This window comes from Neoarthrinium moseri, assembly GCF_022829205.1.
Source record: "Neoarthrinium moseri strain CBS 164.80 chromosome Unknown scaffold103_Wmoseri_CBS_16480, whole genome shotgun sequence".
NCBI classification, from domain to species: Eukaryota; Fungi; Ascomycota; class Sordariomycetes; order Amphisphaeriales; family Apiosporaceae; genus Neoarthrinium; species Neoarthrinium moseri.
The window spans coordinates 24,514-36,586 of NW_026055217.1; the positions used below are offsets into that span (position 1 = coordinate 24,514).

The following is a 12,073-nucleotide window of genomic DNA, read 5'->3' on the forward strand; positions in this document are numbered from 1 at the left end:
ACTAGGTAATCTGCAGCCAGAGCCGCCGCTACTCCAGATGTGCGTGCAATCTGGGCAATATGGTTAAAGTGGCACACTAGACCACCATGACGCGCCCTATAGGCTCGGACTTACTTATACGATCGACGTTAAGGGCCCCCAGCCAAATGCAGGCACGGTCCTAACTTCCCCGACCATGAGTGGGGTGCGAATCCACGTTTCCAACGTGAGATGAGGAGTGCATAGGGCTACCGACACGGAATGCATAAAGGTACATACATACATAGGTAGCTAGTCTCAGTACAAGCCACAATCAGACTCTGCTATTAATGGGTTCAAGTCTGCGGGACAACCCGTATAAAGACTGGCTCGGTCAAGCTGAAAACAAATGGGTGATCAGAGGACAGTGCGGCGTGATATGAAATATAACGAGGTAGACTGGATAGCGCGTGGTGAAATGCGAATTTTCCATAAAGGGCCCTGGGAATCAAGCATCAACGTCGATCCATCCTGGGAAGAAGAAGAAAAAAAAAATAAAATAAAAAAAGAGAGACTCCACGAGTTGGTGAAAGCGCACACTATCGCACAAGTTCCATAGAGACCCCAAGCTGGCCTTTGACCTGTATTCAGTGCAGTCCAATGCAGGCCGAACATGGTTCTTGCCACAATTTCGCATGCAGTCAGCCAATGCTCATTCTAAATAATTCAACAACTTTTGACTTGTCAATGAGTTTCGTGAATGACCTCGAGGAGCGCATCCTGACTGCCGAACGATTGAAGCGTGGGGAAATAGCCGGCGGCACACGTCGCATCGACCCGCAGATGCGTTCTCCGAAATGCCTATTGCGGAGCGGGCCATGACTCCCTGTCGCCAACTCGATGAGTGCGGTGCCTGCTGTAGAACTCGAGCGCATCATGTGATTCTCCGGAAATCCCATGATTTCTTGGCATCTGGTCCGTTCAGCCGGGTGCCTGTCTGAACATCTTCAGACGAGGCTGGGTTGCGGTTGATGTATCGACCTCACAGAGTACGAATGCCGTCACAATGATCATTAATCTAGTGTTGGCCGCGTTTCTGGTGCTTGTTCAACCACTCGTTGGCGCGCATGGAGGATTGGCAAACTACACAGTCGGAGACGTATGGTACAGAGGGTAAGCATTCAGTCATAACCATGAGCTCTCCCAGCCTCACCCTAATGGCTCTCAAGAGTACTGATTCCGCCATCTTCAGGTATGATCCCAACGAGCCGGCGGCCGAGCAGCAGGGCCAGTCATGGATGGTCCAACGGATCTGGGCTAGCATCGATCCCATCTTCCACGTGAATGACACGGGGTTGGCTTGTAACACGCCTGGCACTACAGCCAACTCGTACATTCCGATCGCGGCAGGCGACAACCTGACGGCAGTATACTGGTACTGGTTGCACCCGGTCGGCCCCATGTCGATCTGGCTGGCTGACTGTAGCCCGTTCGGCAAGTGCGAGCATGCAGACCCGAACAAGCTCGAGTTCTTCAAGATCGCCGAGGAGGGCCTGTTGAATGGCACAGTGACAGAGGGCATGTGGTTCCAAAAGGCATTCCAGCACTGGGACGGAACTCCGGATCTCTGGCCTGTGCGGATCCCGGAAACGATTAAGCCGGGGCTTTACGTTGTACGGCATGAGATCCTAAGCCTGCATATTGAAAATAAACCGCAGTTCTATCCGGAATGTGCGCACCTGAACATCAGCGGGACAGGCTCGGCAGTTCCCCCGAAAGATTACCGTGTAAAGTTCCCGGGTGCATACCGGGACGACGGTGAGTTTCCCAGCCGTCCGCCCAGGGGTGGGAGAGGGACGCTGAAACGCAGCCAGATCCGAGCATCAATATTGACATCTACACGGATGAGATGAGAGAGACAACAGTGCGTAACGTCATAGTTCTACTCCGAGTCTTTCTGTTACTGATTTATCGCAGAACTATACAATACCTGGGCCGCCGGTTTGGGATGGGTGAGTTTAAATTTGCCCGTAAATTTATCAACATGGTTTCGGAGGCGCTGACTACGTGCTAGTCTCATGAATAAGTACTGTGCTGACTGCTAGATATTCTTTGACCGCTGGACTTGCTCAATGTTGACTGGTTCTTCCCAAGCCGTAGGAAAAGGCCGTTGAAGGCCATGGAGATGCTCTGAAAGCACTGCTTCCGGAAACTAGTGATCCTGACGGCCGTTGGTTTAAGACAGGTAGCCCTCTTGCGGAAAGTGGCGGGGTGAAGCAAGACCTAACGGCATGGCAACTAAGCAGTATCAGGTATCGAGTAAACATTAAAAGGTATTCAAAACGCCGAGTCTATGCAATGGCGAAATGGAAGCCACCACCCCTCATTACCAACAGGGTTCAACACTGATCGACCGATGTCCTGACATCTAAATTACTCGACCGTCAACAGCGCTCCCCGAACCCACCAGAACGTACTGTACATCTTTCTCGTTATATCATCAACCGCCCCGTACGCAGTCAATATGCATGTGCATTGACTTCTCTGCAATGCATCGCCGAAAATGGAGTGACCTTGCGAGCCTTGAACTTTGGCAAGCTAAATGCGGTATAACCCAACGCCAAACACCCACATGCTGTATAATGAAACGCTTAATCCACCCTCTCGAACTTGATGGGGTGGTACAACAAGCCTCGTAAGCACATGCGACCCGAGTTCTTCTCCTCGAACTGGCGGCCACCCTCGTTGTTGTCCACTGCCCCTAACCATCGCCTCCACATGGCGCCACTGAAGCCCGAGTTGTAGTAGAAACTACCACCCTGGTTGTTATGCTCTTGTCCCCCGAATGGGCTGTCGTTGGGGGTCTCTACGTGGTTGTAGGTACGGTCCAAGACATCGAGCGGCCATCTCCGATCGAAGTGCACCGGATGCGGCGCATACACAGCCTTCAGGCCGTGGTGTAACGCGACGGAAGCGGGAAACATCTCTGGGAACATGGTGTGGCGCATCTTGTAGGTCTCGTCGTGCATCACATTGAGCAGGCGTTTCGATAGCCTGCCAATCGTGATGATGGCATACCGGCGCGGAGGGGGCGCCAGTGTCGTGTTGTATCCTGTAACATCCAGACGGAAAACCCATGCCGATTTGTCAGGGTCGACGAAAGGATCAAAGACGATAAGGTCAGCAGGCTCGCCCACGCCCCATTCATAGTTGTCGTCCTCAAAGGACCTTGGCGGCTTCGTGCCATTGGGATGCGGCAACATCCCGTGGCTGGCAGTGGGGAAGTCGACAGGGCCCCATATTGGCGCCTCCTTGCCGGCGAGGGTCTCCTTTTCCACCAACTGCGAGAAGTTCTCCCACGAGCCGTGAAGGTCCGGGATCCAAACCCGCTGGCTCCTCTCCCACAGCAGCTTGCGTGGCTGCATGTCAGCCCATTGGGCAACTTGATTGTGGAACTCGTAGTGATGCCCGGTGAACCTCACGTCCATCTCCCAATTCCAGAAGAAGTCGTACTCGGGATGTTGCTGAGAGAACCACTGCAGCGCAAAGTGGGCTGATCGATAGACTCCATAAATGTCGCTGCCCGCCATGTTTTGATAGTTGTCCTCCTTGAGGAAGGGCCCTGGGTAGTAGAGCCTCATGAGCGGGACCGACCACAACGTCGCCATCCCCCAGAATTCCGCCGGCACGTTCTTCCGGAGCGTGTCCTGGTAGACCTCTTCCGAAGCCCAGATCGGAATGCTTTCATCCTTGACGTGGACAAGTAGGTGGATATCGTATTCGCCACCGGACTTGAGTGCCAGTTCGTTGATCATAGCCCGCAAGCTCAGTAGGTGGATATCGTCATATTCGTATCCCGTCCAGGTCCGAAGCACGAATGCCGTCCGCGGGACCTTCTTCTTCGGGGGCTCATCCGATGAGGGGCTGGCGCCGCCGCCGCCGCCGCCAAAGCGATGTTTGTTTTTCTCGAAGCATCTCTTCTGCGCCCTGTCCCAGTTCATGTTGCGCCAGTCAATCTTGTCGAATTTCGCAAGGATCTTGTCCGCACCCGCGCGTTCTGAATTGACGGAGAACCCTAGGCCTCCCTCCTCCTTGGGGTAACTGTAGCCATAGGGGCCCAATCGCCCGAACCGCTCCCAGCACATGTCTGGCGTTATGCCGAGATTGTTGTATGATCCAAAGTGAGGCGCCGGCATGTTGGCGGGGATGCCTGGATACGCAAAGACGTCGGGTGCCGGGATCTTCTCATCCTCGTCAATGAAGCAGGGGCTGACGGGGTAGTTGTCCTCCAGAAACTTTTCTGAGCCGAAATGATACGGGTCGACAAGCACCGGCTCCATTGGTACATCATGGTGGACTGTGGTGTTTAGTTCTGATCTCTGCTGGCTCTGCTCTGGCGTCCAATCAGAGAGCTTGACCAGTGAGCGCACGCCGTTGTAGAAGCCATCGAGTCTGACGCGTGTAAGCCGGGCCGTACGTAGTTGATTCATTCCTGCAGCACCACCACCAACTTACGTTTCATAGAATTCCCAATGGTGTTTGGGCCTCTCCCTGTCTCTCGCAGCCTCTTCCTCCAAACGACGCTGGCGCCTCCGGTAACCACCCAGGACCAGCGTGGCCAGCAGAGCGATGGCCACGCAAACGGTTACTATCCTTCTCACAGAGAAGCGGCGGAAGTTCTTGCTCCATCGCGGCTTGGGGGTGCGGCGGGTGACCGGCGTCAATATGGGCGAGCCAAAGGGCGTTGCATCAGAGTATGGGGTCGCCTGGGCGCTCAAATCGTGCGAGGGGACCTGGTGATAGAGGCCTTTCGTGCGCAACGGCAGTACCGAGGAGAAGCGTAGGAATCGACTCTTGTCCATGGCCGCAGTGGTGTTACTGGAGCTTCGGCGTCCTAGGCTCCTGCATCACAAGTTGGAGGGCAGGCGGCGCGTTGGATTGTGTACAATGTTGCAGAGTTTGTATGCTGCAGGATGTGCTGCGGAAACGAGTAGTCGGGTATCCTTCAGGCGTAGCAAACTGCCATGGCGAAAACACCGCTGAGTAAAACGAGCGACAAAGGTGACGACGGAAAGAAAGACTAGATCAAGACCTAGGTACGTCCATGAGAAGCAGCAGCTGCCATCATAAGACGATGGACCAACTACCCACTTAGCCCTTGAACTGCAAGGACGGAGAACTAAGATGGATTCGAACGACATACCGAGTGGAGGGGGGGGGGGGCCAACCGGGGTGACCCAAAGGGGAAAAATACACCAGATAGAATACTGGAGAAGCCAAGGTACTTTGCCTTGCACCCTAGTCAGCCCAACCCACTCGATTTCCTCCAGTACCATTGCAGGAAGGAATGCTGGTTGCAGTCCAGACCGCAGGTTAAACAGGGAGTTGGAGAGGGCTGACATACTACTATGGTACAATTGCCACGGCAAGTTACCCAACTTCCATGCGGGTCAGTCGCACGGCGCGCAGCACCATAGAGCATGGTGACAACAACCCGACAGGGCAAGAAACCGGGCTACTGCTGTGCTTCTCTATTGCAGGCGCATCCTATCTACTATAGTCAGAGCTGAGGTGATAAACGATGCGATGTGACAGGTTCCGGCCAGCCCGCCAATTGTGACCTTTCCGTACGGTAGCATCGTCAAACTACCTAACGTTGGACACTGGGCGACTACTGTAAGCCTGTGGCTCTCTGTAATCCGTGTATCAGTCCGCCAGGTTGCGCTTTTCTGGCGCCTCCGCCAGTTCTCGTCAAGGTTATTAGCGCCCCAGTCGGCCAGATTTGACTATCCCACATTTTCATCGCCCCTCGTCCAGTGTCAAAATCCGACATCGACATCATCGGCGCCCCACATATGGGACGGTTCATTTCACTAGGCCAACTAGAGACCAGACGCCCCGCCAACATTTCATAAGGATGTGCCAGCGATGTGCAACGAGCGGGTTCATCGCGCCTCTCAGTCACGGAATCCCACCAGGCGGTACCTTGCAGAGCCACCATATGATTCGAATCATGTACATCCCGCGCGTTTACTGTGTACAAGCGGGACAAAAGGGTGGTGGGAGGCTCCAGGAATAGGTCACGACGAGGTGGGGTCGGATTGCAACTTCGATTGTTCTTGAGCCCCCTTGCCCCTGCTTCGTTCTGCTTTGCAGCGCCTGTTTGCCTTGTCAGTTGGTACCTAGGTAAGTAGGCGGTGATCTAGGCTAGCCTCCTGGATTGGATGGTCTGGATGGGTGACAAGGTGACAGGACAGGAGGATTGTCCGGTTCGATGGATGCACGGGGGGTAACACTGACGGCTGGAGGATGGGATGGCCCCGGGAACGGTAGCACCGAATCGCCAGGAAATCCCCCGGCGCTATCCACTCATCGCCACAGCCAGACCCAATAAGCTTGTTGACGGTTAAGTGCCAAGCGAGCCATGTCGTTCTTAAGCCCCTACTAGCGCAAACACACCCTAGCCGGCCATGTTTACCAGGACCCCAGTAACTCATTCATTTCCATTTTTCTGGCGAGATAAGTTACGTCTGTACATTTAGTACAGTACGGTCCAGCCTCTCAAGCCTCCAGGGCTGTCTCGTCTGTCTTTTCCATGCTGGCCCACTACCCCCCATGCAGCCAGCCCAGGACAGGTTCGAACTGCTTTTAAGCTTAATCAGCATTTAGCTTTCTGGCTGATGGCATCACGGCAGGTCAACAGCACTTCAAGGAGGGCAGTCTGCCCCATTGCTCTTTTAATGACTATGACACTGCCTGGAAGAGATGGCCATCGGGAGAAAAGGCTACCTACACAAGCTACCCAGCCAAAATCTCGTGCCAGGTTGCCAGGTCGCCAGGTCGCCAGGTCGTTGGGCCGGCGAGCATACGGCAATACGGGAGTCGAAAGGCAGTGGGCAGATACAAACCCCTGACATCATGAAACACCATCCGCACTCGAAGCCCAATTTTTCCTTACGGAGGTTTGCAGATCCTTCATGACGATGATCATGGTGAGCGAATTAACTGTGAGCAGACATGCCATGCCTTTGCCTCCCGCCTGCCACGCACATGAACCTTGAGAATAGCGCGGTTTGGCACTACCAACAAACCCCACTAAAAGCACAAAATTCACCCGTAGACAAGGGGCAGCCAGCGCTATTATGACTTACTCTAGGCATGTGACATGCATTACCATGCTGTACCATCATTGATGGATGGCCAAGTAGGTAACAAATTATATTGGTGGTCCTATCGTACACAGCGGTGCCAACGTTCTATCTATGGTGCATTCAATGTTTTCTTTTTTTCTCTTCCCCTTTTTTCCCCCTTTTTTTCCCCCTCTTTAAATTGTCACTTACTTTCATACTCCCGCCTCCTATATCGGGGAGACGTTCAACCCTCGGCATTCTTCAGCAGCTGTGTAGTCTCTCAAGAACGAAAGTTCGAAGGTAGGTATGACACAGACTTCAAAGGCGGACTGTGAGGCATTCTTGAGGGCGACTGAGGTGACTCTTAGATCTCGACCGCCAGTGATGTTTTTACCAACACCTTTTGGCTACACCGACTTCAAGCAATCCACCTCCACCCCCTTCCCTTTCCGTCGGCCCATCGTACTCCCATACAAGCAGCCGTGGCGCCCATCAACAGTGCGCCGTCCCAATATGCAATATTGATATAAGCTCCTGTTCCCATCGCCGAGCTCCCAAGCAGCTGCCCACCTACGGGGCTTCCGAACATGGTGCCAAATCCCCTAACGAAAAGAATAAAAGCATTCACGGCAGCATATTGGCGAATACCAAAGACCTCAGCAATAAGGGCTGGAAAGAGGGCATAGTATCCACCGGCAGAGATACTGTAGAGCACGATGAAGGCCAACCAAAGGGGGAGGGAGTAAGAAGTGTCCGTCAAGGCACTAGAGACCCAGAACGCGAAGACGCTCGATGCAGCAAATAGAAGTGTCAACACTAGTGTGTTCTGTCGACCAAGTCGGTCACCGGCGTAGCCGATCAGGACGCGCGATACGGCGTTGATGGCGTTGCTGGCGGCGAGGAGATTCGCGGCGTTGGACGCAGTGAGACCGAGTATTACAGTATAGGATGGGATGAAAGAAAGCGGAAGCTGGGCTCCAGCCGCCTGAAGAGAGTGATTCGGTCAGTTATAAAGATGAGAGGAGGGATGCAAGACAATCAGGTGGAAATTCATGTGGTAGATGTCGTAGAGAACGGCCAAGGACCCAACACCTGCTGACACTTGACATAGGGTATGCAAGCAAATTGGCATGTGCTCACCTGTAGAAATGCAGCCACAGCAGAAAAGAGGAATGTGGCCCTTGAAGCCAGAGCTCGGGAGACGTGGGTATCTCGCCTTCCTGGCCCTTCAATGGTTGAGACGCCTGTGAATCGGCTCCGTGGCACTGCCCAGGCGACCGGCAGTCCGGCAACCAGGTTGAACACGGCATAGATTCTAAGAGTCCAGCGGCCACCGACAGAGGTAAGGAGTGCTCGAATCACGGGTGAGAATATAAGCCCCCCAGCGCCACCGCCAGCTAGAATCTAGGAGTTGCACCAAGCTCGTTAGCGCATATAATACCTTTAGAGAGCCTCGAGGAGGGATTAGACTGTCATAAATGTCACGCGTTATAATGCAACCAATCGAGACAGACTCTGGCGGTCACCTGCAACGGACAGAAATCAGGTGGAAATTGTACACTTACGAAGCCCATTGCTGTAGCCCGATGATTGGTGAAGTACTCGGGTGCGGGAGCTAAGAGGGGAAAGTACAACAACGACATGCCGATTCCGACCAGAAAGCCCTGCGTGAGGAGAAGCTGCCATATCGAACTGCTGAAGGACGCCAGTGTGAAGCCAGCCGACATCACGAGCACCCCTGAGACGGTGATTGTCCTCTGAGTCAACTGACGCAGAATTCTGCGTCCCCACCGCCAATTCGGCGAAGTGCTCGAGACCCAAGTCCCATGCTCAATACGCGATATCAGAGGATTCACCATGATGCCACCTGCCCAGGTCAGCCCATAGCACAGCGTGCCAACAAAGGCCAGCAGAGCTGTCGGTAGTGACGTTTGCGAGGCCGGAGATGGCGCTAGCATATTCTGGCTGGACGAGAGATAGTACTCCTGAAACACACCGAAACATTGGTTGTAGCCGATAGTGAGGGCTATAGTCACAAATGCGGATAAGAGTATTGTGGCTTGTTTCTTCCTTGAAACTATGGGCAAGTCGGTAGCGGGAGTCGGTCCCCACCCGGCTGTGGCATCGGAACCGAATTGCCGGGCCGAGAGCGGTATTGTTTGGACGGGTGACTCCATTACTTAGTTGGTTGAAGGTGAACGTCAAGTTTGAGTGAACAACGAGGGCATTGGTAATAAGAATGTATGTATGTTGTTGAGATTAGTCAAAGGGCGCCGTTTGACATGCGTGACCCACAATTTTGGGACGCTATGCGAACTCCTGGGTTACGCTTGTCATAATTCCGTACTTCATTCTACATCCGCATTATCATGATGCATTTGCTTCTTGGCTCATGCCACTCAGACTGGGATTGGGCCAGTTCTTCGGTACCGAATGGAGTTGGCGGCCAACCTCGGAAGAGGGGGTCGGAAGATGGACAGTTGGCAGAAGAGTTTTGATTTATGGGATTAGGTCTTTTGGTTCAAGCAAAAGCAAGATCTAGCGGAAGAGGCATTTCTAACAGCCAAGATTTCGCTTGCGAGCAAAGGCAGGAGAACACTATCGAAATGCGACTCTATCGGAATAGAGCGCTGCACCTTGGACCTCTTCGGGGTGATGGCCTTGCATAACATCCCAAAAGTGAGGCACCATTCGTGAGTCTCTCGCTCAAGTCGGCTAGGATCAACCGGAGACGCGTAGCGGAACCAGATGCTCTGTGGCCAGGGAGGATTGCGATGCATATGCCAAAGGGGGGCAGCTGTGACCCTGCAGCCCTGTTGACCCCACTCCTAATGACGAAGCACGGCAAGCAAGCAGAGATACTTCCATATCTTATGGTATATCGGGTATTGAATAATTCTGAATTACCATATAAGGCTTTGATATCATACGCTGTCCACGCTAAACTGTCGCGTGTGCGGTGTACGATTTGCAGGTGCTGCTTTTCTACCCTCAGTTAAGCAAAATCAGCCGTATAATAAAACACATCTGGTCATATACCGTTTTGCAACACTTTTCGATACATTATGTTCCTGTTGAGCTTCCTGGTCACCGCTGTCGGCCTCGGTGTCGTGGTTTTGGTCTTGCGGGCCATTTACTATAACCTGGTCTCACCCATCAATGGGATCCCTGGGCCTCTGCCGGCCAAGTATACTGACCTCTGGCGATTATTTGATTTCTACAATGGTACCCAGATTGAAACGCAGCGGAGACTACACGAAAGGTTCGGGACTGCGGTCCGTATTGGGCCTAATATGGTCAGCATTAGCGACCCTGCTTTGTTGAAAACGATATACTCAACCCGGGGTGAATATTTGAAGGTAGCTTTACCTTACGGTACTAACTTACCTAGACTGACGTGTCATAGACTGATTTCTACAGTGTCAACGATGCCATGCAAGACGGCCGTAGGATACAGAACGTTTTCAGCACAAGAGACAAGGAGTTTCATGCGAAGTATATGCGACCAATCCACAATCTTTTCTCGCTTCGGGGCATTTTATCTTTTGAACATCTCTCCGATAAGACTCTACTGAACCTCTGCCAGCAGCTCGAAAGTCGTTTCGTGGATGGCGACAATGCCGGCAGGACGTGCGACATTGCCGACTGGATAGAGTTCTTTTGCTGGGATGTTGACGGAGAGATGACGTTCGGCCAGGACATGGGCTTCTTGGAGGCGGGAAAAGATGAAAAAGGTATGATCCACACCTCGGAACAGTGCCAACGGTACTTTGGAATCGTTGGACAAATGCCATGGTTGGATATGTGGTTAGGCAAAAACCCACGATGCTCTATTATGTTCCCAACGTTTGCACAGGCCGCTGGCTACTGTGTGCAACGATTACTGGAACGTCAATCATCTCAAAGGCCAAAGGACATCCTGGAGGACTTCATGGATTACTATATTCAAGCAAAAACTCTCAACCCCGGGGTTGTTACGGATCATGAAGTGATCGGTTATTTGATTCTTAACGTATGTGGCAGAAGTCTTTATTTGATCTGGATTACGAGCTGCTAACTGACTCTGCCTGCTTCAGGTCCTCGCAGGGGCCGATACTACCGCCATAGTTACGAAGGTCATTGTATATAACGTGCTATCGAACCCTGCCATCTACGGTCGACTTCGCGCTGAGCTTGACGCCGCCACTTTGTCGTACCCGGCAACATATGAAGAAGTTCATGGCCTGAAATATCTTGACGCAGTAATGAAGGAAGGGATGCGCATACATCCTGTGTTAGGGAATATGTTGGAGCGCATAGTTCCCGAGGGTGGATTAACACTCTCCGATGGTCGTATAATTGCACCGGGCGTCTTTGTCGGGATGAACCCTTGGCTCCTGCACCATAACAAGGACGTCTATGGTCAGGATGTTGGCGCGTTCCGACCGGAGAGATGGCTCCGTCATGAGTTCGAGACCCAGGAGGCCTACGAGATTCGATTGAAACGTATGAAAGACACGGACCTCACCTTCGGCGCTGGAAGCCGGATTTGCGTCGGTAAAAACTTTGCGCAAGTGGAGCTGGTCAAGACAGTTGCGACACTCTTCCATCGGTATGATGTAAGTGACCAGCGAAATCTAACGCAGCTGTAGCTTGACTGATATCAGATTTAGATGGAGTTGGTGCCCGGCGTCAAGCAGTGGACTCCACGATGGTGGTGGTTTACCTATGTGGATCATATACGTGTCAGGCTTCGACGTCGTACCAGTTCGGGTGGCTAAGTTCTTTTTGATTCGGCAAAGGAGGCCATAAGGTGATAGATTGCCTGTCACAAATTGCACAGGCTCTAGCCAGGAGGTTATCAAACGTTGGCATAGTTCTGGTTCAAATGGTTTCCACATATCGCTAAGAGATGCCAGGAGCTGTTAAACCTAAGCACACCCTACCGAAGAATTTTCAGTGACTCAGGAGATGTCCCCATGAGAACAAGGGGCTGGATGCGGGTC

General features: G+C 52.7%; 4 protein-coding genes across 4 annotated transcripts; 2 read left to right on the forward strand and 2 right to left on the reverse strand.

The window, feature by feature from the left end:
• Positions 1–1,024: 1,024 nt before the first annotated feature.
• JN550_013079 (uncharacterized protein) lies at positions 1,025–2,063 on the forward strand (the record flags this gene model as incomplete). The annotated part of the gene is made up of 5 exons (XM_049311626.1): positions 1,025–1,131; positions 1,211–1,776; positions 1,833–1,882; positions 1,936–1,970; positions 2,033–2,063. The coding sequence occupies 5 exons, from the start codon at positions 1,025–1,027 to the stop codon at positions 2,061–2,063; spliced, it is 789 nt and encodes a 262-aa protein (XP_049164933.1).
• A 546-nt stretch (positions 2,064–2,609) lies between these two features.
• JN550_013080 (uncharacterized protein) lies at positions 2,610–4,820 on the reverse strand (the record flags this gene model as incomplete). Its single annotated transcript, XM_049311628.1, has 2 exons — positions 2,610–4,410; positions 4,474–4,820. The coding sequence occupies 2 exons, from the start codon at positions 4,818–4,820 to the stop codon at positions 2,610–2,612; spliced, it is 2,148 nt and encodes a 715-aa protein (XP_049164934.1).
• A 2,686-nt stretch (positions 4,821–7,506) lies between these two features.
• Positions 7,507–9,265, reverse strand: JN550_013081 (uncharacterized protein; the record flags this gene model as incomplete). The annotated part of the gene is made up of 3 exons (XM_049311629.1): positions 7,507–8,073; positions 8,229–8,492; positions 8,654–9,265. The coding sequence occupies 3 exons, from the start codon at positions 9,263–9,265 to the stop codon at positions 7,507–7,509; spliced, it is 1,443 nt and encodes a 480-aa protein (XP_049164935.1).
• Positions 9,266–10,153: 888 nt separating this feature from the next.
• JN550_013082 (uncharacterized protein) lies at positions 10,154–11,848 on the forward strand (the record flags this gene model as incomplete). Its single annotated transcript, XM_049311630.1, has 4 exons — positions 10,154–10,363; positions 10,495–11,100; positions 11,165–11,686; positions 11,741–11,848. The coding sequence occupies 4 exons, from the start codon at positions 10,154–10,156 to the stop codon at positions 11,846–11,848; spliced, it is 1,446 nt and encodes a 481-aa protein (XP_049164936.1).
• Between the last annotated feature and the right edge of the window lie 225 nt (positions 11,849–12,073).